This window comes from Rhinolophus sinicus, chromosome 12 (genome assembly GCF_057876585.1).
Source record: "Rhinolophus sinicus isolate RSI-liver-muscle chromosome 12, RSI-T2T, whole genome shotgun sequence".
Lineage (NCBI taxonomy): Eukaryota > Metazoa > Chordata > Mammalia > Chiroptera > Rhinolophidae > Rhinolophus > Rhinolophus sinicus.
In genome coordinates, this window is record NC_142512.1 from 42,448,392 (window position 1) to 42,473,635 (window position 25,244).

At 57.5% G+C, this 25,244-nt stretch overlaps 1 protein-coding gene across 6 annotated transcripts; it reads left to right on the forward strand.

The window, feature by feature from the left end:
• Positions 1 to 959: 959 nt before the first annotated feature.
• On the forward strand, positions 960 to 25,201 carry FMNL1 (formin like 1). Of its 6 annotated transcripts, XM_074319547.2 has the most exons (28): positions 992 to 1,467; positions 9,815 to 9,898; positions 11,028 to 11,141; positions 11,808 to 11,881; positions 12,268 to 12,351; positions 12,726 to 12,863; positions 13,161 to 13,178; positions 14,722 to 14,830; positions 15,417 to 15,493; positions 15,692 to 15,785; positions 16,685 to 16,759; positions 17,078 to 17,188; positions 18,249 to 18,398; positions 18,933 to 19,034; positions 19,195 to 19,447; positions 19,699 to 19,989; positions 20,161 to 20,285; positions 20,955 to 21,157; positions 21,621 to 21,855; positions 22,022 to 22,090; positions 22,638 to 22,718; positions 22,800 to 22,929; positions 23,107 to 23,270; positions 23,517 to 23,618; positions 23,759 to 23,854; positions 24,125 to 24,245; positions 24,406 to 24,504; positions 24,739 to 25,201. In XM_074319547.2, exons 1-27 carry the CDS (start codon positions 1,339 to 1,341, stop codon positions 24,495 to 24,497), a joined length of 3,321 nt encoding a protein of 1,106 aa, XP_074175648.2. In that variant the 5' UTR covers positions 992 to 1,338; the 3' UTR covers positions 24,498 to 24,504; positions 24,739 to 25,201. The 6 variants fall into 6 exon arrangements, with proteins under 6 accessions (XP_074175652.2, XP_074175648.2, XP_074175649.2 ...); XM_074319546.2 differs by lacking the exon at positions 24,406 to 24,504 and having other exon boundaries at positions 1,206 to 1,467; XM_074319549.2 differs by lacking the exon at positions 13,161 to 13,178 and having other exon boundaries at positions 1,206 to 1,467.
• Positions 25,202 to 25,244: the final 43 nt, after the last annotated feature.

Below are 25,244 nucleotides of genomic sequence, written 5' to 3' on the forward strand. Positions count from 1 at the left end.
CTGTTTCTGCCCTTTATTAGCTATGTGTCCTTAGAGAAGTCACTTAACCACTCAGCCTCAGTATCCCCATCTCTAAAATGAGGATATCAACACCTACCTTCCCTTGTCAGGATTAATGAAAGAAGACCCCTGGAAGTATTTCTGTAATTGTCAGACATCAGAGATTGTTATTCTCTAAGATGAGAGGTCCCTAGAGGTGACAGCATCAAGGAGATTTTTTTCCCTTCTGCAGTGCCTGCTCCTTTCCCAGCCTGGATGCAGGCTTTAATCCTCCTTTCCCAACCCCCACGTTTCTCCTTGAGACGCCGTAGTGGTCCCCACATTTTTGAATTCTGCCTTTTTCCACGGGCGCTCCCATTCTAAAACCACTGGGGAGGTAGGCAGAGGCGGAGTTGGTCCAGGGTGGAACAGGTCGCGGGGTCTCGGCTGGACTGGGTCTGCGCCCCCACCACCGCCCTGCTTTGGGGATTCTCATTTGCAGATGGTTCCCTCTGGTCCTCAGCTCTTCTCTGGGCTAAACAGAGGAGAGAAACAAGGGGTGGGGGGCCTGGAAGGGGGTTCCCACCTTTTCAGTTGGGAACCAGAGAGAGGGACTCAGCCATTGCGCCCCAGTGCTGTACTGTTATATGTCTCCAAGCCGCGCTCACAGTTACTGACAATCCTCGACTCGGAGGTTTGCCCCCTCCGGCCCTCAGGGTGACCCCCTTCACCCAGATCCCGCCAATCCCCCGGCTCAGAGCGAGCCGGAGCCTGCGGTTCTAGGACCCGGAGGCGCTGCCTTGCGCGCTGCCGCCTCTGCCCAGCCTCGGTCGCCTCCCGCTCCGGCAGGTGAACCGGCACCGGCCACCCCCTCTGCGGCAGGTGAAGCGGGTCGGCAGCCCCCTCCCCGCCGCGCCATGGCTGCGGCCGACCCCTGGCCAGCACCCGGCGCCCGCCTCCTCCCTCCAGCCCGCCCCCCTAGGGCTGGGTGCGTAGCGGCGGCGGCGGCAGCGAAACGCGGTTTGCGCTCACCCGGAGCGACAGCAGAAGTTAGAGACTCGCCGAGGGGGGAGCCCGCGCCGCAGCTTCCTGCCCCCGGCCCGGCCCTCTGGCCCCGGCGGCCTGCAGCCTGACTTCCTCCCCCCACCCCGCAGCTCAAAGCCGGGCTCCTCGGACGGGGCCGCCGCGATGGGACTCCGCGCCCCGGCCCTTGCGCGCCGCTGAGCCGAGCGTCCGCGTCGCCGAGCCTCTGCCGCCGCTGCCCACCTCGACCCCCCAGGCCGGGAGCCTCGTCCCGCGTCCCCCTGAAAGCTGGATTTCTCAGGTTGGAAGCGCCTGGCCGGCTGGGTGGGGACCACCATGGGCAATGCAGCCGGCAGCGCGGAGCAGCCGGCGGGCCTCGCCGCGCCATCCCCTAAGCAGCCCGCGGCGCCCAAGCAACCGATGCCCGCGGCCGGAGAGCTGGAGGAAAGGTTTAACCGAGTCCTGGTGAGTGTAACCTGCAACGCGCAGGGCACGGCGGGGGGCGGCAGGGGCTCAGCACGCGTCCCCGCCCCCGGGGATTCAGGTACCGCTTGGAGATCCCCGGCCCAGTGACTGCCCCACCATGGGTGGGACTGACGGTAGCTTCTTTCAGAGTGACATAGCACTCTCCCCCCAAAACTTTCTTCTTCAATCACCCAGTCTCCCTCCCCAACACAGCCCCGTCCCCCTGCGCTCCTGGGTCTAAAGGTCTAAGGAAAAATGTTCTGTGAGGAAGTTGGGAGCGGAGCACGAAAGGGGTTCCCGGGGCACCCCCTTTCCCCCTGCACGCACGCCCAAGCACCCCGCGCGGGTCTGGAGCATCTGCTTGTGTCTCAGGGTCAGAGACTGGAGGGGTTACATTTTTAACCTCCTGGGAGCTGGAGACTAAGTTTAAGGTGTTTGGTCCTGATTTGTTGGTGCCTAGGCTCCTGGGAGCCCCGTTGTGAGGTCATGCGGGAGGGACGTCTGCTATTCCCTAAGTCCAGGAGAGGCTGGCTGCCTGGGGGGGTCTTCATCTTGGGTTTTCCCTCCTACCGATTGAAGAGATTAACGTTAGGAAGGGCGGGGGCAGGATGGGTTGCTCACTCTGGCTTAGGGTGGAGCAAAAGTCTGGAAGCGACCCCTCCTCCACCTGCTCCTGGGAATTGGGGCTTGGGGACTCCGCCACTGGGGAGGGAGCCATCAGCTCAGGGTGAGCCTAGAGGCAGTCGGGGTGTGTTTGGTGGGTGGGCGCTCCAGAGCATAGTGAGGCTCCTTAAGACCTGCTCCCTAAGTAGGGAGGCAGAAGTAGGGAGGGGGAAGGCCCACTCATTCTCACTTCCCTCTCCCCATCTCAGCCCTGTCCCAGGCTCCCTTCTCTAACGAATTGCCTGGTGGTCTGTCTGCTATCAGCTCCCTTGCTGGACACTGGGTGACAGGCGAATAAGGCCGTGCTTTTTCCCAGAGGCACTTTCCAGTCTGAGCAGGCTGGCACTGCAGGTCTGAGGGTGGGGGCCGAGGGAGGTGCAGGCAGCAGAGCAATGCCGGCTGCTGGCAGGGCTCACGTCTTATCCCTTCTACCTCCTTGACATAATTTCCTCTCCCCTGGCCGGTCGTTAGGCCGTACTTGCCAGATCCTCTACATGGCCCCTCTCAACAGTTCCTGGAAATCTTGGCTGCTGCCCCCTCCCAGGAGAAAGTCTAGGAGGGGTTTGGAAGAGCCGTGGGATGGGGTGTGGTCTGGTCTATCCTTGTGAAGGCACCTTGCTTGATTAGGGGAGAGGGACCCTGAGGGACACCTCACACTAGGCTAGGCCCTGAGCACCCATCCCTCCACCTGCTTCCCCTTCCCCAAACCCATGGCCTGTCTGACAAAGCTAAGCGGAGCTGAGCAGATGGGGGAGAATGAGGAGACAGTCTCTGTGGGCCATCTGGGGAGCCTGAGTTGGTGGTGGATCCCTGGACCCCTGCCAGTCTGATTGGGGGGATCCGCATCTGTCTTTCCCCCCAAGTGTGTGTTTATGGATGAGGGTGGGACAGGCTGTTAGGCTGAGGTCCAGGCCCCAGCCCCTTCTCTGTACACACACTAATGAGGAGGAGCCGTGTGAATAATTCAGGCCAGTGGAAAACCCAGAAGTCAAATGGTGAAGTTGTGATGCGTGTGTATAGGACTTGATTGCTCTGCTGGCGTTTTTTGGCCTTTGCTCTGATTGGCGGAGCCTGACACTAAATGCCACTGAGAGTCCCTAAGTACCAGGATGTAGAGGGTGGAGGCCCTGTGATGGGTCTTAGAGGGCATTCTGGTGGGGAAAAGGGTGGAGGCTGGGTACAAATCTAGGGCAGCAGCACCCACTAGGGCTCAGCATCACCTCAGCACCCAGGAGCCCCAGGGTGTTTGTACCTCATCTCCTTCCTGGGGAGGGATCAGCCTGTCCCTAGTCTGTGTAGGCAGAATGGACTCAGCCCAAGGTCACTTGGCTAAGAACTTGGCTCCTCTCACTCCCCACCAGTAGGGGCATGAGCTCCACCCTGGGGTGACTGCTTGGTCCCTGCTTAAGGCTGTCCAGGGCTAAAGATTTGGCTACACCCACAGGCCTGGCAGTGGGTATTGCAGGGTACGCCTCCGTCTAAGCACTGCTCATTGGCCAGAGAGAGTCTAGTTGTCAGGGAATGTCTCAGGCAAAGAACCTCAGACTGCTGAAAATGATGGGGACCTCCTCCCCCAGAAACCCCCAGTCTTGATGGGAGAAGCACAACCCTCCCCTTGGGATCTAGTCACTTGGCCCTAGGGCACCTCCTCTTTTCACTTAAGCTCTGTCTTTTCATCCCTGGTAGGGAGTAGGATCCTGAAATCCTAAACCACTCCTTGGCTCCTGGCTGTGGGACCTATCTTGTGGGTGAGGGGTGCCCGCAGCCAGAAAGGAAATGAAGAAACTTGCTCTTTCCCCATGGGCAGCCTTTCTCCCATGCGAGGGTGGTGGTAGGGACTCCTTTTCTAAGGAGGCTGTGAGACAGGGGGGTGCCCCCGCTTAAAATGGAGGTAGGAAGAAAGAGCAGGTTGAACCAGCCTTTCTGGCTGCTGCCTTAGCCACAGCGAAGGAGCAATGGCTGCCCAGCGACATGGGCCTTCTGCAATGGTGGGAAACCAGCCCACCAGGCTTCATTTCGCCCTCTCGCTTCTCCCACGTCATGCTTAGGGCTGGGTGTTTTCCAGCCACTTCAGGCCTTCCCCTGCCAGAGTTAGGATTTTAGATGGCAAGGTACTCTTTCCAGGCCAGCCAGAAGTTCCATGCTTACGACTGGGCATAGGACATCCCTGACCTGTCTGGGCAGGGAGGAGCCCCTAACCTTGAGGCAACAGGATCAAGGAAAGTCACCTGGGTCATTGTGCTTGAGGCTGAGAGTGATGCTGGCATCCAAGAGGAGGCTGGAGCACTTGGAGAACAATTTGCCTGATGAAGCCTTGTACCCTGACCCTGGGGTGCCCTTAGCATGTGCCCAGGGGCATGGGCACTTGACCAGGCTGTATGGGGAGGTCAGGACAGCCCCAAGCAGGGTGTGGACCCTGGGATCCTGCTTTCAGCTGGACACCTTCCCCACTGGGGCTGGTGGTGAAGAGCAGGGATGAGTGGTTCCATCGTGTTGTCCGGGGATCGAGGCACTGCCACCTTGACCAGCTCCCTCTTCTGGGGTGTGGCAGACAAAGTTTTGGGGGCATGTAGCTATGGGGTTGCTCGGGCCCTGTACCTCCTAATTCAGGGGTGTCTCAGAGGATCCCAATGGAGTTGTGGCCATGTGGTCAGATGTTGGGCTGGGCAGAGGCTGTGGGGTGACATTCCCGGCAGGCAGGGCTGGCACATACTGACCCTGGAACCTAAGGATGTGGTAGGCATGATTCACAGTGACATCTGGGGCCAGTTGGCAAAGAGCTGGGTAAGATGGGCAGGAGCAGGTGGGACTGCTCTTGAGGCCACCTCCACATTTTTCCTGGGAACTTGGAGCCCCAGAAGGTGGCTCGGGCCTCCTGCCTCTGAGAGGGGCAGGGGTTACTCATGGGAAAGGCAAAGGAGCTTCTCAGGCTTTGGGGTCATGAAGCTTGGGGGTTAAGTTTTGTCTTTGCCACTTGCTACTTCTGTGACCTTGAGCAAGTTACCTATCCTCTCTGAGCTTGTTTTCCTTATGTGTAAAGAGAATAATAATGGTATATGCTGGCTTCCTGGGACTACTGAAGGGAGTAAATGAATTAAGGGGATTAAATAGAGTGCTTAGCACAATGCCTGACACAGAGCAAGTGCTCAGTAAACACTCTCCCCTGTGAGGAAGATTTGGTCCTCTCCATCTTGGAGCCCTTCTAGGTGAAGGAGCCCAGACGCTGCCTCTCCTCTCCCGCACCCCAATTACCAAGACCAACCAAGGTGGCTGTATTTGGCCATCACGGACCAAGCTGCCCTCCCTACCACTATGCAGGTCAGCAACAGTGGGGCTGAGACTAAAAACTGCCTGGTGGCCGGAAACCACGAGAGGGAGGGCCCACCTCTGCTGGAGGGTGGGGCAGCAGCGGTGCTAACGGTAGCTGTGTGCATATGGGGAGCGGGTAGGGAGGCCTCCACTTCCCTCTGAGAGAGGGTGTGCTGGGTGGGGGGGTTCCCCAGTGAGTAAGAGCTCAGTGTGGGCAACAACAGGAAGCGTAGGGTGCTGGGTGACAGGAAATAGGGCTGGCTGTTCCTGGTTCCTCAGATGAGGGCCGGGGGCCAGGCTGTCTTCAGAAGACCCTGGGGGGCCAGGACACACATTTTGCATTGACCTCAGTGCCCCCTTCTTCGGAGGAAACTGTGTCTTCTTACCAGCTTGCCAGCCAGGTCACCTTGGGCAAGCGACTTCATCCCTGTGCCTCAGTTTCCCATTTGTGAAATGGGGATTGTAATAGTATCTACTTTGCAGGCTTGCTGTTGAGGCTTACATGAGATGTAAAACATTTAGAATGGCATCTGCACAGAGCATGTGTTTGGGAGCATTTATTATTATTGTTGTCATCGTTCTCCCACCAGCCTGGCACTTATGGGCAGTGCCTGCCACCCTGGCTCCCACCCTGCTTGCCCTTGTCCCTGCTGTGGGAACCCTTGAACCCTGATGGGAGAAGATGTTAGCTTTTTGGAGTTCTCGGCACGTGATCCTAGGCCGATTACCCAACAGCCCTCCTCTAAGCCTGGAATTCCTTAGAAGAGCCCCAGAGCATCTATATGCTGGAATTTTTTAAAGTGGATAAAATTGATTGTTTTTGGAGGTGCACCGAGAGTTCCAAAACCAAGGTTGAAGCCAGACAGAGGTGGGGGGGGGGGTAGATGGATTGGGAACTAGGAGTTGGGGGTCAGGGCCACTTCTAGGCTCAGCAGGCTGCCGAATCGCTGCAGGGCTGGTCTGAGACTGGGATTGGTGGCCAAGTTCAAGGGCATCCTGGGGCTTGAAGGGCCGGGCCTCATGGGGAGAGGGTGGGCAGATAGGTTGGGACTAGTTTCAGCTCAAACTGAAAGTAAAACAAGGGTGTGGCTGTGTCCAGATATAGACGGAACCCTTCAGTCTCCAGGGACGCCTACCCTGATGTCAGCCTTTGGGGGAGGTGGTATAAGCCCGCAAGGGGCTGGTCTTAGGTAAGCCAGGCTGGAGGCCCCTCTGGCACCCAGGGACGTAGGGCCAGGGAAGGAGGAGGCTGATCCCCACACATCCTAATAGAAAGATTGGGAAATCAGCTCCTTTTCTTGGCTACACCCTAGAAGATGAATCCTATCTCCTCCTCCCTCTGACCCAAAGCATTAAGGGCAGCAGGGAAAGGCGACTGAAGGGTCAGTTCATGTTGGCCAAGCATTAGAAACAGGTCTGTTTTATCTGGATGTTTTCACTAACTTCTGCTCATCACACGACCCCCTCACCTCAGGGTCGTCCATGGACTCCCCCAGCCCCAATCTGTGAAATGCCTCTTTGTTGTGGTGTGTCACCAAAGAGTATTATCACATCAGAATGCAGCTTCTTACAGTGTGTTCCCAGGAGCTCTGTGAGTCTGTGAGGCAGGAAGGAAGTGTGTCCATTTTATGGAGGAGGAAGCTGAGGCTCAAGGAGCAAACAATTCAGAGCTGGTGGGCCCAGGGCTGGGTCTCCTGAATCTCGCTTGGGTCCCTCCAAGTCACAGCGGGCCCTTCCCCCTCACAGGAGACGAGTGAACTCCCCACACATACCCCTGAACTTCCCTGTCCTTTCCCCGTACTGTTTGAGCTGTCAGCCAACCCCCTTGTCTCCCATTGCTCAACCCCACATGCTGCCTCCTGGCTGAGGACTCTGGGTCTGGGGGTCTGTTCTGGATTTTTAGAATGGCCTTACCCCACCCTGAGTGAGTGGCACCCGCTGGCCATTCTCCTGCTCCCTCGGGTGCTCGTCTCCTTGGTGGGCACAGCAGAGGAACAGCTGCTAATTAGCGCTCAGCACTGTCAGAGCTATTTCTGATTTTGAAGCCTAAATTTAGCCCGTCTGGCAGGCTGGCGTGTGGGCCCAGGGGCCTGAGGAGGCCCAGGTGGGGAAGGGGCAGAGAGGCACCCTGTCCTCTGCCACTGTTGGGCCAGATGTGCCAGCCCCAGCAGAGGCCTCCCCCTCCCCACTAATAACCATGGGGCTGTCCTGAGGGAGTGGCCCGGGGCGCTGGTTCAGAGTCAGCTCTGGGCTCAAAGCCCGCTCAGCATCCCTCTTACTGGCGTCGTAACCTTGGGCAGGTCATTAATCTGTGCTTGCACCTGTAAGATGGGAATAATGACTGTGCTACTGATGATGAGGGTGAAAGGCAGTCATCTGCCCTCTGGGCTCAGAGCAGTGCCCAGCACAGTTAAGCACTCAGGCAAAGCTGGCTCCCATAATTTGGATCATTATTATGATTAGTTGCTGCCTCTAGAAGTGCCACTGGGGCCATTCCAGGAAGCAGACAGGTCCCCGGGGTGGGTGAGGGCCCGCAAAGACCCATGTCGGTAAGTGGCTGTCCCCTACAAGGCTTAGATGCTGGGGCTCAGCTACCCCCCTCACTTGTCTGTGCCCTCCTTCCCCCTCAGCCTTGCCCTCCACCTCAGCCCTGCCCCACCCTGGGTCTCTGTGGGGTGAAGACAGATTAGGAGAGATGAGAGAGGGAGAGCGAGAGCAAGAGGGAGAGCGAAGGAGAGGGAGAGAGAGGGAGAGCAAGAGGCCAGGGAGGCCCTGGCTCAGTAGGACCCCCCGAGGCCCCTTGCTGGGCCGCCCTTCCCAAGGTGGCAGGATGGCAGGAGCAGTTAGTTCTGGCTTTTGGCGGGCTGGGGGAGGGTGGCAGATGAGACAGTAGCAGTTTCCTCAGTTGGGGCTCACTTTCACAACGGGGTAGAGGAATGACGTATCCCCATGCCCCGCCAGCCTGGGGCGGGGGCAGGTCTGGTGGCTGGGTATTTTCACCTCTCAAGTGGGGCCCCAGCAGGAAAGCTTAGGCAATGGCGGCTGAGAGCACCTAGCTTCCTGTTGTCAGGGCCTGACAGTGTCAGGGGAAAGCAGTGATTTGGGGCATGAGGTCTGGCTAGAGCCCCAGACCTAGGCCCAGCACCCCGGAGAGGAAGCTGGCTGAGAAGCCTGGGGTGGATGTGGCCCCCTCTCTGCTCCAGCTGTGGTCACATGTGGCCACGTGACTGAGGATGTGTAGTTTGAGCCACTAGAGAGGCAGAGGCTTCCTCCCACATCACCTGTGGAGACTTGGAGCTTCTTGAGAGCAAGAACTGTCTTTTGGGGTCTGACACATAGGAGACGCTCAATAAACCCAGGGTTTACTGAATTGAGGTGAACTGGCATTGTCTTCTGGGCCTATTAGGGAGACATGCCAAGGCCTGGGGGTCCAGGGAGCTCCTAGTGCTGGCAACACCTGGTGATTCCACAGCCCCCAGTGGGACCCTATGCCTGCCCTGTGGGGGAGAAGCTTGAAGGGTTGCTGCACCCATGTCATGTGTGGCGGCGGAGGACCCAGGCAGGACAATGGAGGGGAGTCCCAGCCTGGGCCGCCAGCACCACAGACCCAGTGTGCTGGTTGCTCTCACCAGGTCCTGTGGCTGGTGTCCTTCCCCCGGAATCCCCCTCTCCGCCCCCAAAAACAAGATGTACTTGCTTGGAACTCCCTGCCCTTCTGACTTCAGTTCCCTCAGCCTTTCCCCACCTTCCTCCTTCCAGAAGTGACGCGGGGGGCGTGGCTGGAGAGGTATGGGGAAGAAGGCTGCTATGTGCCATCCTTGCAAGAGGTTTTCTGGTGTTCATGAGACACTGGTGCCCTGGGCTGGGACTGCACACATATGTTGCCTGGTGGCATGTGGGAACGGTACAGTGCACACCTCGCCACCCTTGGGCCTGGCTGCAGATGCTCCCGTTAGCATCCCGCCCAAGTGGGAGAAGAGATGATACCTGCTTATTGCATGCGGGAAATGAACCCAGAGGTGGCTGAGATCCCAGGAAGTTAGGCTGAGAACCCACACTCTGCCTCCATGCCAGCTATACCAGGGAGGTGGTATGGGGAGCACAGAGCCCAGGCCCCAGGGTCCGAAAGACTCAGATTCAAATCCCAGTGTCACCCTCTAGCTGTTGGGCCTACGGCAAGGTACCCTGTCTCTGGGCCTCGGTTTTCTCATTGGCTCCCACTACTTATGTCCACGGGTGACGGTGATGAGGATTCATGTGTATGACTGACCTGCTAGGGAGCTGGCTCCTGGTGGGTTCCCTGAAGATGCCCATGCTTCTCCCCCATATTGGGGCCCCAGGCTCAGGGTTTTTACCTTGTCCTCTCCCTCCCCAGAACTGCATGAACTTGCCCCCAGACAAAGTCCAGCTGCTGAGCCAGTATGACAACGAGAAGAAGTGGGAGCTCATCTGTGACCAGGTGGGTAGCAGGCCCCTCCCATCCTCAGGGTGCCCTGCACTGGCCCGGCTGGGGCCACCATGCTGTCCATCAGGCCAAGACCCTACCCAGAGACTGCAGCAGCTGGGGAAAGTGTTGGGAGTGCAAGGCTCCGGAATCCCTCTCTCCTGGACATGGGCCTCTGTGGAGACCTTATGAGTCACCAGTAGGGCTGGGTCTGCCCTCTGGAGAGGTGGTGGGGCTAGTCCATGCACTGGCCAGTGCGGCAGGGGTTGTGTCACCATCCCTGCTGAGCTTCCTGGAGCAGCTCTGGGATGAGGAAGAGAGGAGGCAGCCCCAGAGTTGGGACATTTTCGTTTGACCCCCAGGGGAGGTAGGGAGGAAGGGGGAGGATCCCCGTCCTCCTTTTATGTTGGGTCCAGAGGAGCTGCTCCCCAAAGTCGACCAGTTCCCAAGTGGCAGAGCAGGGACTAAAAGCCCTGTCTCCTGGTGCTTAGTCAGGTGCCCGGGCTTGCCTCCTTCATGGCTCACTGGCTGCCCCGGCCCCTCCAGCTTCTAGGGCTGCTGTCCATGGTAGCAGGAGGACCCCTCCCACTGCTGGGGTGGGGCGGGGCCTGGCTGCCCCAGTGATTCAGAGGGAGGTGGGCCTGTGGCAGTGGAGGCTGCGGGTGCAGAGTGGGGATCAGGGAGTCTCCCCTGGGAGCAAGGGCTGGGCCTTCTGCTGCTGCTAATGGACTAGGATTCGAGGAACTGGCAGGACAGGAGTCTCGGTGGGCGGGGGGTGGGGAATAGGGTGAAGGGAGGAAGGGCTGGGCTATGGGGAGAGAGGGTGGGGGCTGGGAAGGTGCCACCGACTGGCTGGTCTGGGTCCCACTACCAGGCTGGGTTGTATGGCAGGACTGTTGCCTCCACACTTCACCCTAAGGCTGTGCTAGGCCTGTGGCCTCTGAGGCACAGTGGGAAGGGAAGCCTAGGCCCAGGGCTGGGGTCTTTTAAAGTGGCCTGGTGGATCGTTTGATTAGGTTTCTAGTATGTCCCAGGACTCTTAAGCAATCTGGGACCTCAAGTCAGAGCTGAGAATGGGACCCTGAGACAAGGGCTGGCCATTTGCCCTGGCTGGTTCCCTGTACACCCCATTCCATCTCCCTAGGAGCGGTTTCAAGTCAAGAACCCCCCTGCAGCCTATATCCAGAAGCTGAAGAGCTACCTGGAAACTGGTGGGGTCAGCCGAAAGGTAGCAGCGGATTGGATGTCCAACCTGGGGGTACACGTCTCCCCCTTTTTGTCTGTCTCTTTCCCCCTGCACCTTCTAACCTTCTAGGATCTGGGCAGCTGGAGTAACTGTGTGTATTCCCTGTGGGCTTGTGTGGGTGCATGTGTGAGTGTGTGTGTGTTCATAGCGGACTGAGAGCTCCCTGGGCAGGCACTTGCAACAGGTTCCTCTGCAGATCCTGTGTGCTCACACGGGCACACCTGCGTGTACGTGTATAGGTGTGTGTGCTCTGTGTGTCTGTGCTTAGATGGGCATGTACTTTTGTGTCCATATATGGATGTGTGTACCCTTGAGTCCATGTACAGGTGTGTGTGTACGTTTTATCTGTGTACCCAGGGTGCTTGTGTCTGAATGTGCATATGTGTGTGTGTACCTGGGGTATTTATGCTTGAATGTGTATGTACTCCCAGGTATGGGCGTGTGTGTGCGCTGCATGTCTTTGTAGGAAGGTATCTGAATGCACCCTTCGTGTCTGTGCATGGGGGAATATGCACAGCCTAAGAACGACTATTCTGTTGGGCAGGTGTTTGGAGGTGGTGGGGGAGGCTGAGCGTGAAAGGCCGGTTGTGGGGGGAGAGCTGGCTGCTGCCTCAGGGCTTGATGGGCCTGTGGGAGGCCGGGCTCCACCCACCGGACTCCTCTGTTCTTGGCCTCCAGTTTAAGAGGCGAGTGCAGGAGTCCACTCAGGTGCTGCGGGAGCTGGAGATCTCCCTGAGGACAAACCACATTGGGTAAGTGAGGACTCAGATTTACCTTTGGGGCACCCAGCACAGCTCTGCCTCCAGGCAGCCCCTGGGGCTTCCCTTTGCTGCTCCCCTGCCCACCCCCGCTCCTGGCACCGGCTGTGCCTGTGAGCCACCTATGGGGTGAGCGTCCAGGACAGCTTCCCTGCCTCCTCTCCTACCCATGCTCTGCCTGCCCCTTGAGTCATGATTGGGCCATGGGTCATGTCTGAGCCCCTAACATCCCTGAGCCTCACGGCCTTCTGAGGCTGCAGCTGCTCGGTGTCTTCCGGGGCAAAGGGCACCCCAGGGGCCCTTGGCACGCCTGTTCTATGCGCCCAGTCTGGGCAGGGCCTCCTTCTTGGCTGGAACTCAGGGAGCACTGTGCCCCACAGGTGGGTGCAGGAGTTCCTCAATGAGGAGAACCGCGGACTGGATGTGCTCCTGGAGTACCTGGCCTTTGCCCAGTGCGCTGTCACGTAAGCCGCCTGCCCTGGCCCGCATGCCGCTCCTGAGTCTTGATCCGTGCTTCTCTCCCTGCACCTCTCCCACTTCTCTGGCCACTTCCAAGCAGTGCAGCCAAGCCCACCCATGGCCCTGAGCGATGCCTCTTCCTGAAGGCTTGCCATGGGCAGGGAGGGATGTATCCTGGGATGGCCAGCTGGGGCCTGGATGGCTCACTCTTCTGTTCCACTGTTCCCTCTTCCCCTACTATGCCCAGCACAGTGCCAAGAATACAGCCTCCTCCTCCCACTGCCTAGTCTCTCCTGTAGAGCTCTGTCCCTTAATTCCCTCCACCCCTCCCTTAAGTGCCCCTGCAATGTTGGCCTCCAACCCTACTCTGACCCCCCAGATATGACATGGAAAGCACAGACAACGGGGCCCCCAGCTCAGAGAAGAGCAAGCCCCTGGAGCAGTCAGTGGAAGATCTCAGCAAGGGCCCGCCCTCATCTTTGCCACCACAGCCCAAAAATCGCCACCTGACCATCAAGTACGTGGGACCCATGGCAGGGTGATGGGGAGAATGGAGAATTCACCCCTAGACTGCTGCACCAAACGAGGCCCACCCTGGGCCCTTGGGGATAGTGGGAGGGGCAGCCTGGCATTGGGGATCAGAGTAAGGGCCTCAAATAGGGTTTGGGACACTGGTGTGTCTATAAGCCTTCAGGGCCACGTGGGCACCTAGAGGCTGGAAGCTGGGTGGGTCTGGAATAAAGAGGGCTTTCTGGATGAGTGGGACCCCTCGTATACCCATCTAACCCCCTGTTTTCTTCCATGCGGCCTCCAGGTGTCCCCCTTCTCCCCGGTATGTAGCCATCTGGGGGCAGGTGCATGCCTGGTCATCTCCTGGGTGGTGAGAGGGTTGGGTGAGGCATTCAACTGACCTCCTGGGTTCAGCTGCTGCAGATAGGTCACCACACCCTAACTCAGGGCACCCTGTTGGGAGATGGGGAGAGGGAAGGAGACGGCCCTGGAGCCTCATGTGGAAACCCAGCTTCTCCTCGTCCTACTTTGGGTCTAGGGGACTAACTTCATATTAAGCCCCAAACTTTCACAATGTTGCTTTGTTCATTCATACATACATTGGACAAAGCATTTACTATGCATCACGCCTGGTGGCAGGTGCTCAGGAGAGATTACCATGCCCTTGAGAACCCTGGGTCCAGTAGGGGTCAATGTGTGATAGGCTGTCATGGAGGTGTGACGGGGAGCGCTGAGAAGGGAGGCAGCCACTGCCTGGGGTAACAGGAAGGCTTCCCAGAAGAGACAGCACCAGAACTATGTTTTGTGATGGATCTAGGCTTTACAAGCAGAGATGGGGACAGGGAAGGCATTCCAGGTAGAAGGAATAGCATGAGCAAAGACTCAGAGGCATAGTTGAGCAATGAGAGAAGAGCAGTGATGAGAGAAGGGCGATGTGGCAGGCAGAGGAAGGAGGTGGGGCCTCACAGTGTTGTTGGAAATGTGACAGAATTGTCAAGAGGACCTGATGTATAAGTCACAATCGGCAGTTCTGCAACAATGAAAAAAATCACGTTTTTAAGCAAAGAATTATCAAGCATGCTCATGTAGCACTTACTATGTGCCAGGTACCATTCTGAGCTCATTTCATAGTCCCAACAACTATCAGGGAGGTACTATTGTTACCATGTTCCCCCAAAATAAGACCTAGCCGGACCATCAGTTCTAATGCGTCTTTTGGAGCAAAAATGAGTATAAGACCTGGTCTTATTTTACTATAATATAAAACCAGGCATTATAATATAATATAATACAGTATAGCATAGTATAATACCAGCTCTTATATTAATTTTTGCTCCAAAAGACGCATTAGAGCTGATGGTCCGGTTAGGTCTTATTTTCAGGGAAACACGGTACCATTCCTGTTTTACAAATGAGGAAACTGAGGCACAGGGAAATTAAGTACGTTGCCTAAGAAGTGGTGAGTTGGGATTCGAAGCAAGGTAGTCTGAATTCAGTCAGCCTCTCGAGATGGAGTATAAGCCCATGTGGCCGTGAGCGCCACCTTGTGGAGAGCATTTCCATGGCGGTTTCCAGGCTTTGGCTGGGTTTTCTTTCTACAAGGCTCTCCATCCCCGTAACACAGTAACCCTTCTTAATGCCAAGATATTGTTCAGCAGCTTTGTTTACCCGACCCCCTTCTCAGGTCCCCCCCAGCATGCCAGGCCCCAGGCCTAGGGTCTCAGGAGGCCTCCCTGTCCTCAGCTGGCCTCTTTGGTTGGGTAGATATGCTGCCCTCTTTTCCTAGAGGCCATCTGAGTGGTGGGGGGAATGGGAAACAGGGTTTGGGACTCTGACTGCTGCTGCCTCCTCCCTAACCCACCCAGGCTGACCCCGGCCCACAGCAGGAAGACCCTGCGGAATTCCCGCATCGTCAGCCAGAAGGACGACGTCCACGTCTGCATTATGTGCTTGCGTGCCATCATGAACTACCAGGTTGGTCGGCCGGGCCTGTCCTCACCAGAATCTGCCTAAGCTGCGGAGGTTCTGGGACCAACTATGCCCCTATCCTGTCCCCCAATGGAGAAACCTGGGGATCTGGGCTGTTGGCTCAGGATCTTGATGCTGAGGGGAAGCCCAGATTTCTGACCCTTCCTGGTCAGGTCCCCTCGAGCACCCTGGACATGACTGGCAGCCTGGGTATGCCTCAAGTGGGGACTCAGGCATACCCACCAAGAAAGGCTGGACACCAGGACCAGGGCGAGAGCAGCTCTGGGTCATTTCGTTTGGAGGAGTGATGGTGAAACTGGTCCTTCCTCACTCAGCCGGCCTTTGAGGACTCACTGTATCCAAGGTGCTGAGTCCTGACACTGACTTTTGAACAGACAACGGTATTTAATAAGAAGGACCAGGCTCTGGCTGCCGTAGAAGAGGTTGTGGGTAGATATAAAGAACTTCCTAAGCTTGAAGGCAGTTAGAGACCAGAACGGCATGGCACTGCCAATGCCGGAGGTGCTGGGCAGGAGGGCGCTGGCAGTCCCGGGGGTCTGCCTGGAGGAGCTAACCTCTCCCCTCTCCCCAGTCTGGCTTCAGCCTTGTCATGAACCACCCAGCCTGTGTCAACGAGATTGCTCTGAGCCTCAACAACAAGAACCCCAGGTGAGGTCCAGGCTCCTAAACTTTTTCCATATCTAGACTTAACCCCTTGCCTACTCTGTCCCTCAGTTCTCAGGACTACTTCTCAGGCTCATTCTGCCCTACCACCCGCTTCCCTGCCCTCCACGAACCAGACACATGCCCACCCTTGCTATTGGGCCTGCCTGTTTTCAAGGGACAACCTGCCCCTTCTCTCCCCAGAACCAAGGCTCTGGTGCTAGAGCTGCTGGCAGCTGTGTGCCTGGTGCGGGGAGGACACGACATCATCCTTGCGGCCTTTGACAACTTCAAGGAGGTACTGGAGGCCCCCATCTAAAGACATACTTGCCCTCTTAGTGTTGCTTAGAGCCCGGATGCTGGCAGTTGTGGCCTCTGCTTGGGGCAGCTGTGGACATTGGGTGGGCATTTGGGGAACTTAGGGTGGGGACAATCTGGGATGGGGAAGCTCTGAAGGGGAGGTGCAGAATCATGTAGGGACACTGCCTGGGGCAACAGGGACAACTGCGGGCATCTGCTGAACCTGCGAGCCTCTCAGCCTTGCCAGCTCCAAACTGGACTTGATCCACACATGTCAGAGATGCTGCCTCTGGTTAACCAGTTCTCAAGAAGTAAATGCTTGAGAACATGATGCAGAACGCAGCATGTGGTCATTCATTTTGTTAACGAATAATTTACTGAGCACCTACTATGTGACAGGCAGAGTGGGCACTTGGGATATACTGGCAAACAAAAGAAATAAGGCAGCGAAAGACAGATAGAGAACCTAAGTAAGCAAATTACATAGTGTGTTAGAAACTGATAAAGGCTACAGGGAAAACGTCAGGGATACGTGGGGGAAGAACTGATTGCAAGTGGTCGGGAAGCCTCAATGAGAAGGTGAGCTTTGAGCAAAGCTGTGAGGGTAATGAGGGGCTTGGCGTGGTGGCTGTCTCAGGTAAGAGGACACCAGACAGATGGATCAGTACGTGAAAAGACCCTGAAGTAGGAATGTGTCAGGACGCCAGTGTGGCTAGAGTAAGTGAGGGAGAGAGCTGGGAGAGATTCAGAGGGAGTGGAGGTTTTGAGCAGAAGGGTGACATGGCCTGACTTAGATTTAACTTGAAAAGAGCCTATAAAGGCACAAGGGTAACAGCTGGAAGATGGCTTAGGAGGTGTGTCACCGGGGCCTCAGTGACAGCCATTCTCTCCACCTAGGTGTGTGGGGAGCACCACCGCTTTGAAAAGCTGATGGAATATTTCCGGAATGAGGAAAGCAACATTGACTTCATGGTGAGCTCAGGAGCCCAGCCTGGGCCGGTCCACTCTAGGTGCAAAGTGCAGCCAGAGGCCTGGGTATCGGCCCCTGCAAAGTATGAGGACTGAGTATTTGTTGGGCGAGGGATGGATGTCAGAGAGGGGAAGTCTGGAGGGAGTGGACATGGAGAAATATGGGTAGGAACAAAGCTGGGGTAGTGGAATGAGAAATGTACAGAGGGAGGCCGACTTGGGAGTAAATGTCTGTGTATGTGGGGGGGTGGGGGTGGGGGAGCGGACAGCACTGATCCCATCCAGAGGATCAGAGACCTGCTCGTGTTCCCTGCTGCCTAGGTGGCCTGCATGCAATTCATCAACATTGTGGTACACTCGGTGGAGAACATGAACTTTCGTGTCTTTCTGCAATATGAGTTCACCCACCTGGGCCTGGACCTGTACTTGGAGGTGAGCCCTGTACTCCGCGTTACTCCGCGTTCCCCCCACCCCGGACTTAACCACTTGCCCAATGCAGAGTATGGCTCAGTGGTTAGCAGCACACGTGTTGGGGTCAGGAAGACCTGGGTTCAAATACTGGCTCTGCCACTTCCTAGCCCATGTAGACAGGTCTGTTCTCTCTGAGTCTCAGTTTTCTCATCTGTAAAATAGGAGAATCATAGAGATAATAATGACTAACTAGGATGGTGTCTGACACATAATAAGCACCTAACACCCATGGAGCTGTTGTTGCAGGTACTAGAACAGGCTCTAGATGGTCCTGGGTCTGGTTCTGGGAGCACATAATGAGGAGTGCAGATAAACCGGGCCAAAGTGAGAGCTGGCTCGTACTGGATGGGTCCAGGTCATGGAGAAGTTCCTTGCCCTAGGGAATATGGACAGAGGAACTTGCTGCTTCCTGGCCCAGCCTGAGCAGAGACGCTGTAGCTTTCTTCTCAGACTCCTTGGGAGGCTTCCTGGAAGATCAGGGTCTTTGGGATTGGATTTATGAAAGCCAGGATTAACAGAAGGTGAAAAGCAGGCTAGGGTGATATATCCATACAATGGAATATTATTCAGCCATAAAAAAGGAATGAAACAATGATGCAAGCTACAACATAGATGAGCCTTGACAATATTGTGATAAGTGGTTTCTTTATATAGGATGTCCAGAATAGGTAAGGTCATAGAGACATAAAGCAGACTGGTGGTTGCCAGGGGCTGGGGGAGGAGAGAGGAAAGAGGATGGGGAGTGACTGCTAACAGGGACAGAGTTTCCTTTTGGGGTGATAAAAATGTTCTGGAATTATATAGTAGTAATGGTTGTACAAACTTGGGAATGTAATAAAAACCGCTGCATTACGTAGTTTAGAATAGTGAATTATGGTATGTGAATTATAGCTCAATAAAAAATAAAGAAAAAGCAGGCTAGGGCTCAGGACCCTTCCTCTGGGCTCTGGTGGTGATGGGGGGGGGGGTATTGGAAAGATCCCTCACACCAGGCCTCACCGGTCCTTTCATCTGGGGACAGAGGCTTCGGCTCACAGAGAGCGACAAGCTGCAGGTACAGATCCAGGCATACCTGGACAATGTTTTTGATGTGGGCACGCTGCTGGAGGACACTGAGACCAAGAATGCTGTGCTGGAACACATGGAGGAGCTACAGGAGCAGGTGACCCTGGTGAGAGCTGCTTCTGAACCCACTCAGTAGGCCCACAGGGCCCCACACTGGCATCAGGCACTGGGCCTCAAACCCTGGTTCTAGGGGCGAACTGGGGATGGCTATCTGACTGGCCCCTGAGTTTGACCTGAATCCAAATCCTGAATCCTCTGAGTGTCTTTCTCAGTGAGTGTTCATTGAGCTTCTACACTGTGTTGGACCTCTGAGGAAGGCAGGCCCCCTCCTCTCCCAGTGCTTGGACCCCAGGCCCTGACTTGGATGGAACCGAGAGCCTGAGGCCCCTCCCAGCGTAGTTTCTTCTTCATCTACCTCACCCATCAGTGGTGCCTTAGTTTTCCCTCCTGAGAGAACTTAGTGGCCTCAGTGCCTCACCCATTTGGGTTCAAGTGCCAGGCTTGGCCCACCTGGCACCCTGGGCTAAGCACGCAGGAAGCCTCCCCCAGCCCTCCAGGCAGGCATGCCTGATGCCGCCCCCTCACCGGTGGTGCCAGTGCCCAGCAGCGGGTGGGAACTTACCATGTGCTGGTGCCACAGCTGACAGATCGGCTTCGGGACGCGGAGAACGAATCCATGGCCAAGATCGCAGAGCTGGAAAAGCAGCTAAGCCAGGCCCGAAAGGAGCTGGAGACCCTGCGGGTGAGGCTGGGGGCGTGCGCCCGCCGGGGGTGGGCTGGGCTCCCAAGAACAGACCAGTTGGGGGTTCTAGGCTTGATACTTCCCTCCACTCTGGAAAGAGGATGGGGCTCTATATACCAGGCCTGCTGGTGGGCACTGACCTCTCCCTCGGTGCTCGCAGGAGCGGTTCAGCGAGTCGACCCCCATGGGCGTCTCCCGGCGTCCCCCTGAGCCTGAGAAAGTGCCTGCCCCCGCCCCTGCACGGCCCTCGGCCCTAGAGCTGAAGGTGGAGGAGCTGGAGGAGAAGGGGTTAATCCGTATCCTGCGGGGGCCCGGGGATGCTGTCTCCATCGAGATTCTTCCCGTCGCTGTGGCAACTCCAAACGGCAATGATGCCCGGACTGCCGGAGTACCCACCAGTTCCCTCAGCCCAGGTGCGCAGGAGTTTCTAGCTGGGTGGGGTAGGGTGGGGGAGCCAGGGCCTGGAGGGGGGGCCTAAGGACACCAACCGTAGGGAGAGTTGAGAGAGGTAGGTTTGGGTTGGGTTGTGGCAAGGTTCAGGTAGGTGAGCGTGGGTAGGAAATGGGCCCAGTGCGCATGCGAACAGCGGGAAGGCGGAGGTGAGACCACCTAAGCCCAGAAGGTGACTCTTCCCCTCCCTGTTCTCGGTTTTCGCTGGGCTCAGATCTCCCACCTGCAGCAGATCCGGTTCCGGGAGCAGCAGCCCCACCGCCTCCGCCTCCACTGCCCAGCATTCCCTCCGAGCAGGAAGCCCCGCCCGTGGCGCCCCCACCCGCCCCGCCCCTCCCAGGCAGCCCCGAGCCCCCGCCCCCACCCCCACTGCCCGGACAACTGCCCGCACCCCCGCCACCACCGCCGCCTCCTGGCATTGATGGGCTGGTACCTCCGCCGCCCCCACCGCCTCCGGGAGGTCCCTCTGATGCCCTTGGAGGGCCCAGCCCAGAGATGGGCCCAGGTGAGTGGACCGCCCAGGGCTGGAGGATGATGGAGGGTGGGGTCCCCGCCTCAGTGTCCTGCAGCATCCTGCGCCTCCTACTGCCTCCCGCCCGCCCTGTCTGGGCTCTGGTTTCCTCTAGCCACTTCACCCCCTACTACCCCAGTACTCACCACTCCCTCCTTATCCCAGGAGTGAAGGCCAAGAAACCCATCCAGACCAAGTTCAGAATGCCACTCTTAAACTGGGTGGCCCTGAAACCCAGTCAGATCACAGGCACAGTCTTTACTGAGCTCAATGATGAGAAGGTGCTGCAGGTGAGTGTGGACCTACTTGGTGCCAGTGTGGGCACCAGAGGAGGAGGGGACTTGCGGGGATCATGCTGGGCACTAGGGGTGGTTATCTCCTCTCCTCCATCCCGTTTCACAGATGAGGACGTGGAGGCCCACGGATGGGCATTAAGCCAAACTGGATTAGTGCATCTAGTAGGCAGTGTATCCTGACTCCCCTGAGGGCTTTCCCCTCTATGTCTGCAGACAGGCACATCCCTTCCCCAAGGCTGGCTTCTCTCTCCTCCTCTCAGGCCCCTCTCCCACCACCTTCTCACAGACAAACAGGGCTTCAACCCTTCTAATTTCCATTTTCAGTTTTCCGAAAGGGTTGTGTTCTCTGGCCGCCAGGACCTTGCTCATGCTGTTCCCTCTGCCTGGAATGCCCTTCCCTTTTCCCTTTTTCACAACCCTGGCCAAGTCAGCTCTTCCTTCCGCTGTGATGGCTTGGGTCCCCTGGGCTTGGTGCCACTCCTCCTCAATGTTCTCTCTGCTTCCCTTATATTCCCCATCAGGGCCTGTGGTCAACTTGGGTTACTGGTTTGTTTCTCTGCCAGTGGCTTGGTCAGAGCTGGCTAGGTGACTCTGGCACCTAGCAGAGTGCTGAGCCAGGAATGTATCCGACCCCGGCCCCACCTCCTCTCTCTGTGCCCTCAGGAACTGGACATGAGTGAGTTTGAGGAGCAGTTCAAGACTAAGTCCCAAGGTCCCAGCCTGAACCTCAGTGCTCTCAAGGGTAAGGCAGCCCAGAAGGCCCCCAGCAAGACCACACTCATTGAGGCCAATCGGGCCAAGAACCTAGCCATCACCCTGCGCAAGGGCAACCTGGGGGCCGACCGCATCTGCCAGGCCATCGAGACGTGAGTACCTCTGTCCTGGGCTTGTGGGCAGCCCAGCCCCTCAGCTTGGCCAGGGTCATTAGGCATCCTAGTAAAATAGCCCCAGCTATGGGACAGAGCCCAAGCTTCATACCAGCCCTGGTCAGGGAGTAAGGCAGGGAACCTTGTTCCCATTTTCAGGCTGAGACACTGAGGCCATACTGTGAGTTCATGCTGAGACAGGTGTTCCCATTCCCTCTCTACCTCCTTACCCAGCTACGGGCACTCAGGCTTAGGCATTTACAGCTAGGCGTGTGCCACTGATTATGATGGGGGCCCCAGGCTTCCCAGCTGCCAACTTTCCTTGACTCCTCTCTCTGATTCCCTGAAGCTGTTGGCAAGTAGCAAATACTGAAGTCCATTTATTCAATCAAGGAAGGGGAGGGAATAGTCCTCCTCTCAAGAACTGATGGGTATGGAGCTACACCTACCCCTCTGCCCTCAGGTATGACCTCCAGGCCCTTAGCCTGGACTTCCTGGAGCTGCTGACCCGCTTCCTGCCCACGGAGTATGAGCGCAGCCTCATCGCCCGCTTTGAGCAGGAGCAGCGGCCGATAGAGGAGCTGTCAGAGGAGGACCGCTTCATGCTGCGCTTCAGCCGAATCCCACGCCTGCCAGAGCGCATGACCACACTCACGTTCCTGGGCAACTTCCCGGATACAGTGCAGCTGCTCATGCCGGTGTGGGCGGGGCAGGCAGGGCAGTGTGGGTGCAGCCTGGGCTGGGGACGGGCAGGAGGCCCCTCCCAGCCTGGGCTCCAACAGGGCATTTGGGAGTGCTTGAGCCTCCTATGGGCTTGCCCCCACCCTGCCCCTACGTAACTTGCCTCCCCTGTCCCACCCCCAGCAACTGAATGCCGTCATTGCAGCCTCAATGTCCATCAAATCCTCTGACAAACTCCGCCAGATCCTGGAGGTAGGGCAAGAGTCTGGGAGGTAGGGTCCACCCTTGACTCCTTGCCTGTTCTGGGTCATGTGAGAGGGAGACCCTGGCCCTGCCTTGCACACCCAGGATGTAACAGATATAATGTTTGTACCTCTCACGTGCAGGCTCAGCATCGGGGTTGGGGGCCATGTCTACAACAGCGCACCTCAGACCCTGCCTAACGGCTCAGCCCCTCTGGGGGTTACTGTGTGAATAGCAGAACACCCACACCTGCTCAGTGGAGTCTCAGGGAACCAGTAGAAATGGCTTTTAGAAAGCAGCGACCCCACAGCCTAGGAGGGGATGTTGGCAGCACAGTTTTGGGTGGGAATAGCACGTGCCATGGTGTTAGCCATGCACGCGGCAGACATGTACACATGCATGTACATGTGTCATGGATCCGAGGGGTCTATGCAGGAAGGCAGTGGGGGCTGAGTGTGGGGCTTGCTCTTTGCCACCTTTTCTGTGCAATTCATACTTCAGGGGAAACGGTTCCTCAGCCCAGCACCCTGCTGAGCTCTCCCCTTGCCTCTCCCAGATCGTCCTGGCTTTTGGCAACTACATGAACAGCAGCAAGCGTGGAGCAGCCTATGGCTTCCGGCTCCAGAGTCTGGATGCGGTAAGGGGCAAGAGGAGGGGTCCCCTGGCCTGGGGGATGGGACAGGGCTGGTGGCCTGTGGCTTACCAGGTCCTCGTGCAGCTGCTGGAGATGAAGTCGACCGACCGCAAGCAGACGCTGCTGCATTACCTGGTGAAGGTCATTGCTGAGAAGTACCCACAGCTCACAGGTTTCCACAGCGAGCTGCATTTCCTGGACAAGGCCGGCGCAGGTAGGGGGGCGGGCACAGGTAGGGGGGGCCCGCGGCCTGCTGTTGGGTGTGGGGAGGGGCTCAGCCCTGGGGACTTCCATGGGGGGGGGGGGAGAAAGCAAGGGGACCACAGGATGTTTGGCCAGGAATGCTCCACTCTGATTCCCTGCCTCTCCACTGGCCCTCTGCCCCGCTCAGTGTCCCTGGACAGCGTCCTAGGGGATGTGCGCTCCCTGCAGCGAGGCCTGGAGTTGACCCAGCGGGAGTTTGTGCGGCAGGATGATTGCACGGTGCTCAAGGAGTTCCTGAGGACCAACTCGCCCACCATGGATAAGCTGCTGGCAGACAGCAAGACGGCGCAGGTGGGCTGGGGACGGCCCTGCCCTGGAGGTGGGGAGGGTGGGGTGAGGTATGAAGGGCTACCTAGGTGGGATTGAGTAGCCAAGGCCTAGAGGGGCGTGCCCACAGCAGACACCTTGGGGGATGGCATAGGAGGACAGGCCCCCTGCCAGGAGGAGCAGAGATGAAGTGGCTGATGTACTGGAGGTACAGAAGTGGTCAGGCTCCGAGGGGTTCATGCTGGTGGGACTGACAGGCTGTGCCCACAGGAGGCCTATGAGTCTGTGGTGGAGTACTTTGGAGAGAACCCCAAGACCACGTCGCCCTCCATGTTCTTTACCCTCTTTAGCCGCTTCATCAAGGCCTACAAGGTATGTGTTTCTGGGGGGGACCACTGCAGGGCACTGCAGCCTCTCCACGTGGGCAGTGGGAGGGGTGGTGGCTGCTCTGTCTGGGGAGCGGGATAGGTGACGGAGGCCTCTGCTCATGGAGACCCACCTTGGCCCCTCAGAAAGCTGAGCAGGAGGTGGAACAGTGGAAGAAAGAAGCAGCTGCCCAGGAGGCAGGCGCTGACACGCCGGGCAGAGGGGAGCCCCCAGCACCCAAGGTAGGCAGCTGGCACTGAGCTTGGCTCTGGGATGCAGTGACGCTTGGTGTCCTTAACCCAAAGATCTGGGCCTTCTCTACACCCTCATTTTTACTGATATCCCTGCCCAGGATGAGGACGGTGCCCAATAGCCTGGGTTGGGAATGGGTTCCTTCTGCTTAAGCCAGCGCTGGGGGCTTGCTGGGGGGTTGGGACCAGACAGATATGGTTTGGTGGGGTGGGGGGGAAGAGTCCCAGAGCCGGAGCCATATACCCTTGTCCTCCCTCCAGTCCCCACCGAAGGTCCGGCGGCAACAGATGGACCTCATCTCTGAGCTAAAACGGAAGCAGCAGAAGGAGCCACTCATCTATGAGAGTGACCGTGATGGGGCCATTGAAGATATCATCACAGGTGAGGCTTGGCCAGGCCTGTCCTGCCCTCAGTCTGTCCTGTGCTGTCTTCCATCCACCCCCACCCACCTGGGGGTCTGACTGCCTCACTGCCTCTTTGCTACTTTTCTGTCTGGTTTTCTTTTTCCTCTCTCTCTCCCCTCCTCCCTCCCAAACCTCAGTGCTCAAGACGGTGCCCTTCACGGCCCGCACTGGCAAGCGGACATCCAGGCTCCTCTGTGAGGCCAGCCTGGGAGAGGAGATACCCCTCTAGCCCCCAGGTACCCAGACTGCCTGGCCTCTGATCCCAGTTGCTGCCCATAGCCCTGGGGACCCTGGTGGGGGGGAACTGAGTCCTGCTGTGTGTTTGGAGGGGGGGGGTGTCTGGTAAACATAAGCAGATCCCCTTCCACTTGCACACAACCTGGGTCCCTATAAGAGTGAGGTTTGGGCCGTGGAGTGGTGGTCCCAACCCTAGGCAGACTCCTGAAGGGTAAATGTGTCTCCTTTGCCAGATCTGCGGAACCAGCCCTACATCCGTGCAGACACAGGCCGCCGCAGCGCTCGCCGGCGCCCCCCTGGACCCCCCGTGCAGGTCACCTCTGACCTCTCGTTGTAGTCTCTGTTTCTGCAGATGGACTATGGGGGGTGGGGGACGGGGGGCAAGCTGGGGTTCAATGAAGTGGTCCTCAGCTCGGCTGGGCCGGGCAGCCCCCTCTGCCACTGTCCCCTGCCGTGGGCCCACCACAAATGGACCAGCGCACCCTCATCTTGCCACAGGGGGACAGCATTGCCAGCCCTTCCTCTCCACCAAATGCTGCTTGCAGCACCCCTCTCCCCCCAATAGCCATACTGCACTTAGCCTCAGTGGGAGCCTGGCCCATAACTTATAAAGTGCAACCTTGCCCCACCCCCAGCTCCAGCGACTCTCCATGGACCTTATTTTTATACAAGATTAATAAAGATGTTTGCAAAAGATCTGCGTCTGCTCTGTTCCCCCATCACACTGCAGCCTGTTTCG

Coding starts and splice junctions, on each gene's coding strand:
- FMNL1 (XM_074319546.2), top strand. CDS start 1,339: ATGGGCAATGCAGCCGGCAGCGCGGAGCAGCCGGCGGGCCTCGCCGCG. Junction 14,831..15,416: donor GTGCCATCATGAACTACCAG/GTTGGTCGGCCG, acceptor CCCTCTCCCCAG/TCTGGCTTCAGCCTTGTCAT. Junction 15,494..15,691: donor CTCAACAACAAGAACCCCAG/GTGAGGTCCAGG, acceptor TTCTCTCCCCAG/AACCAAGGCTCTGGTGCTAG.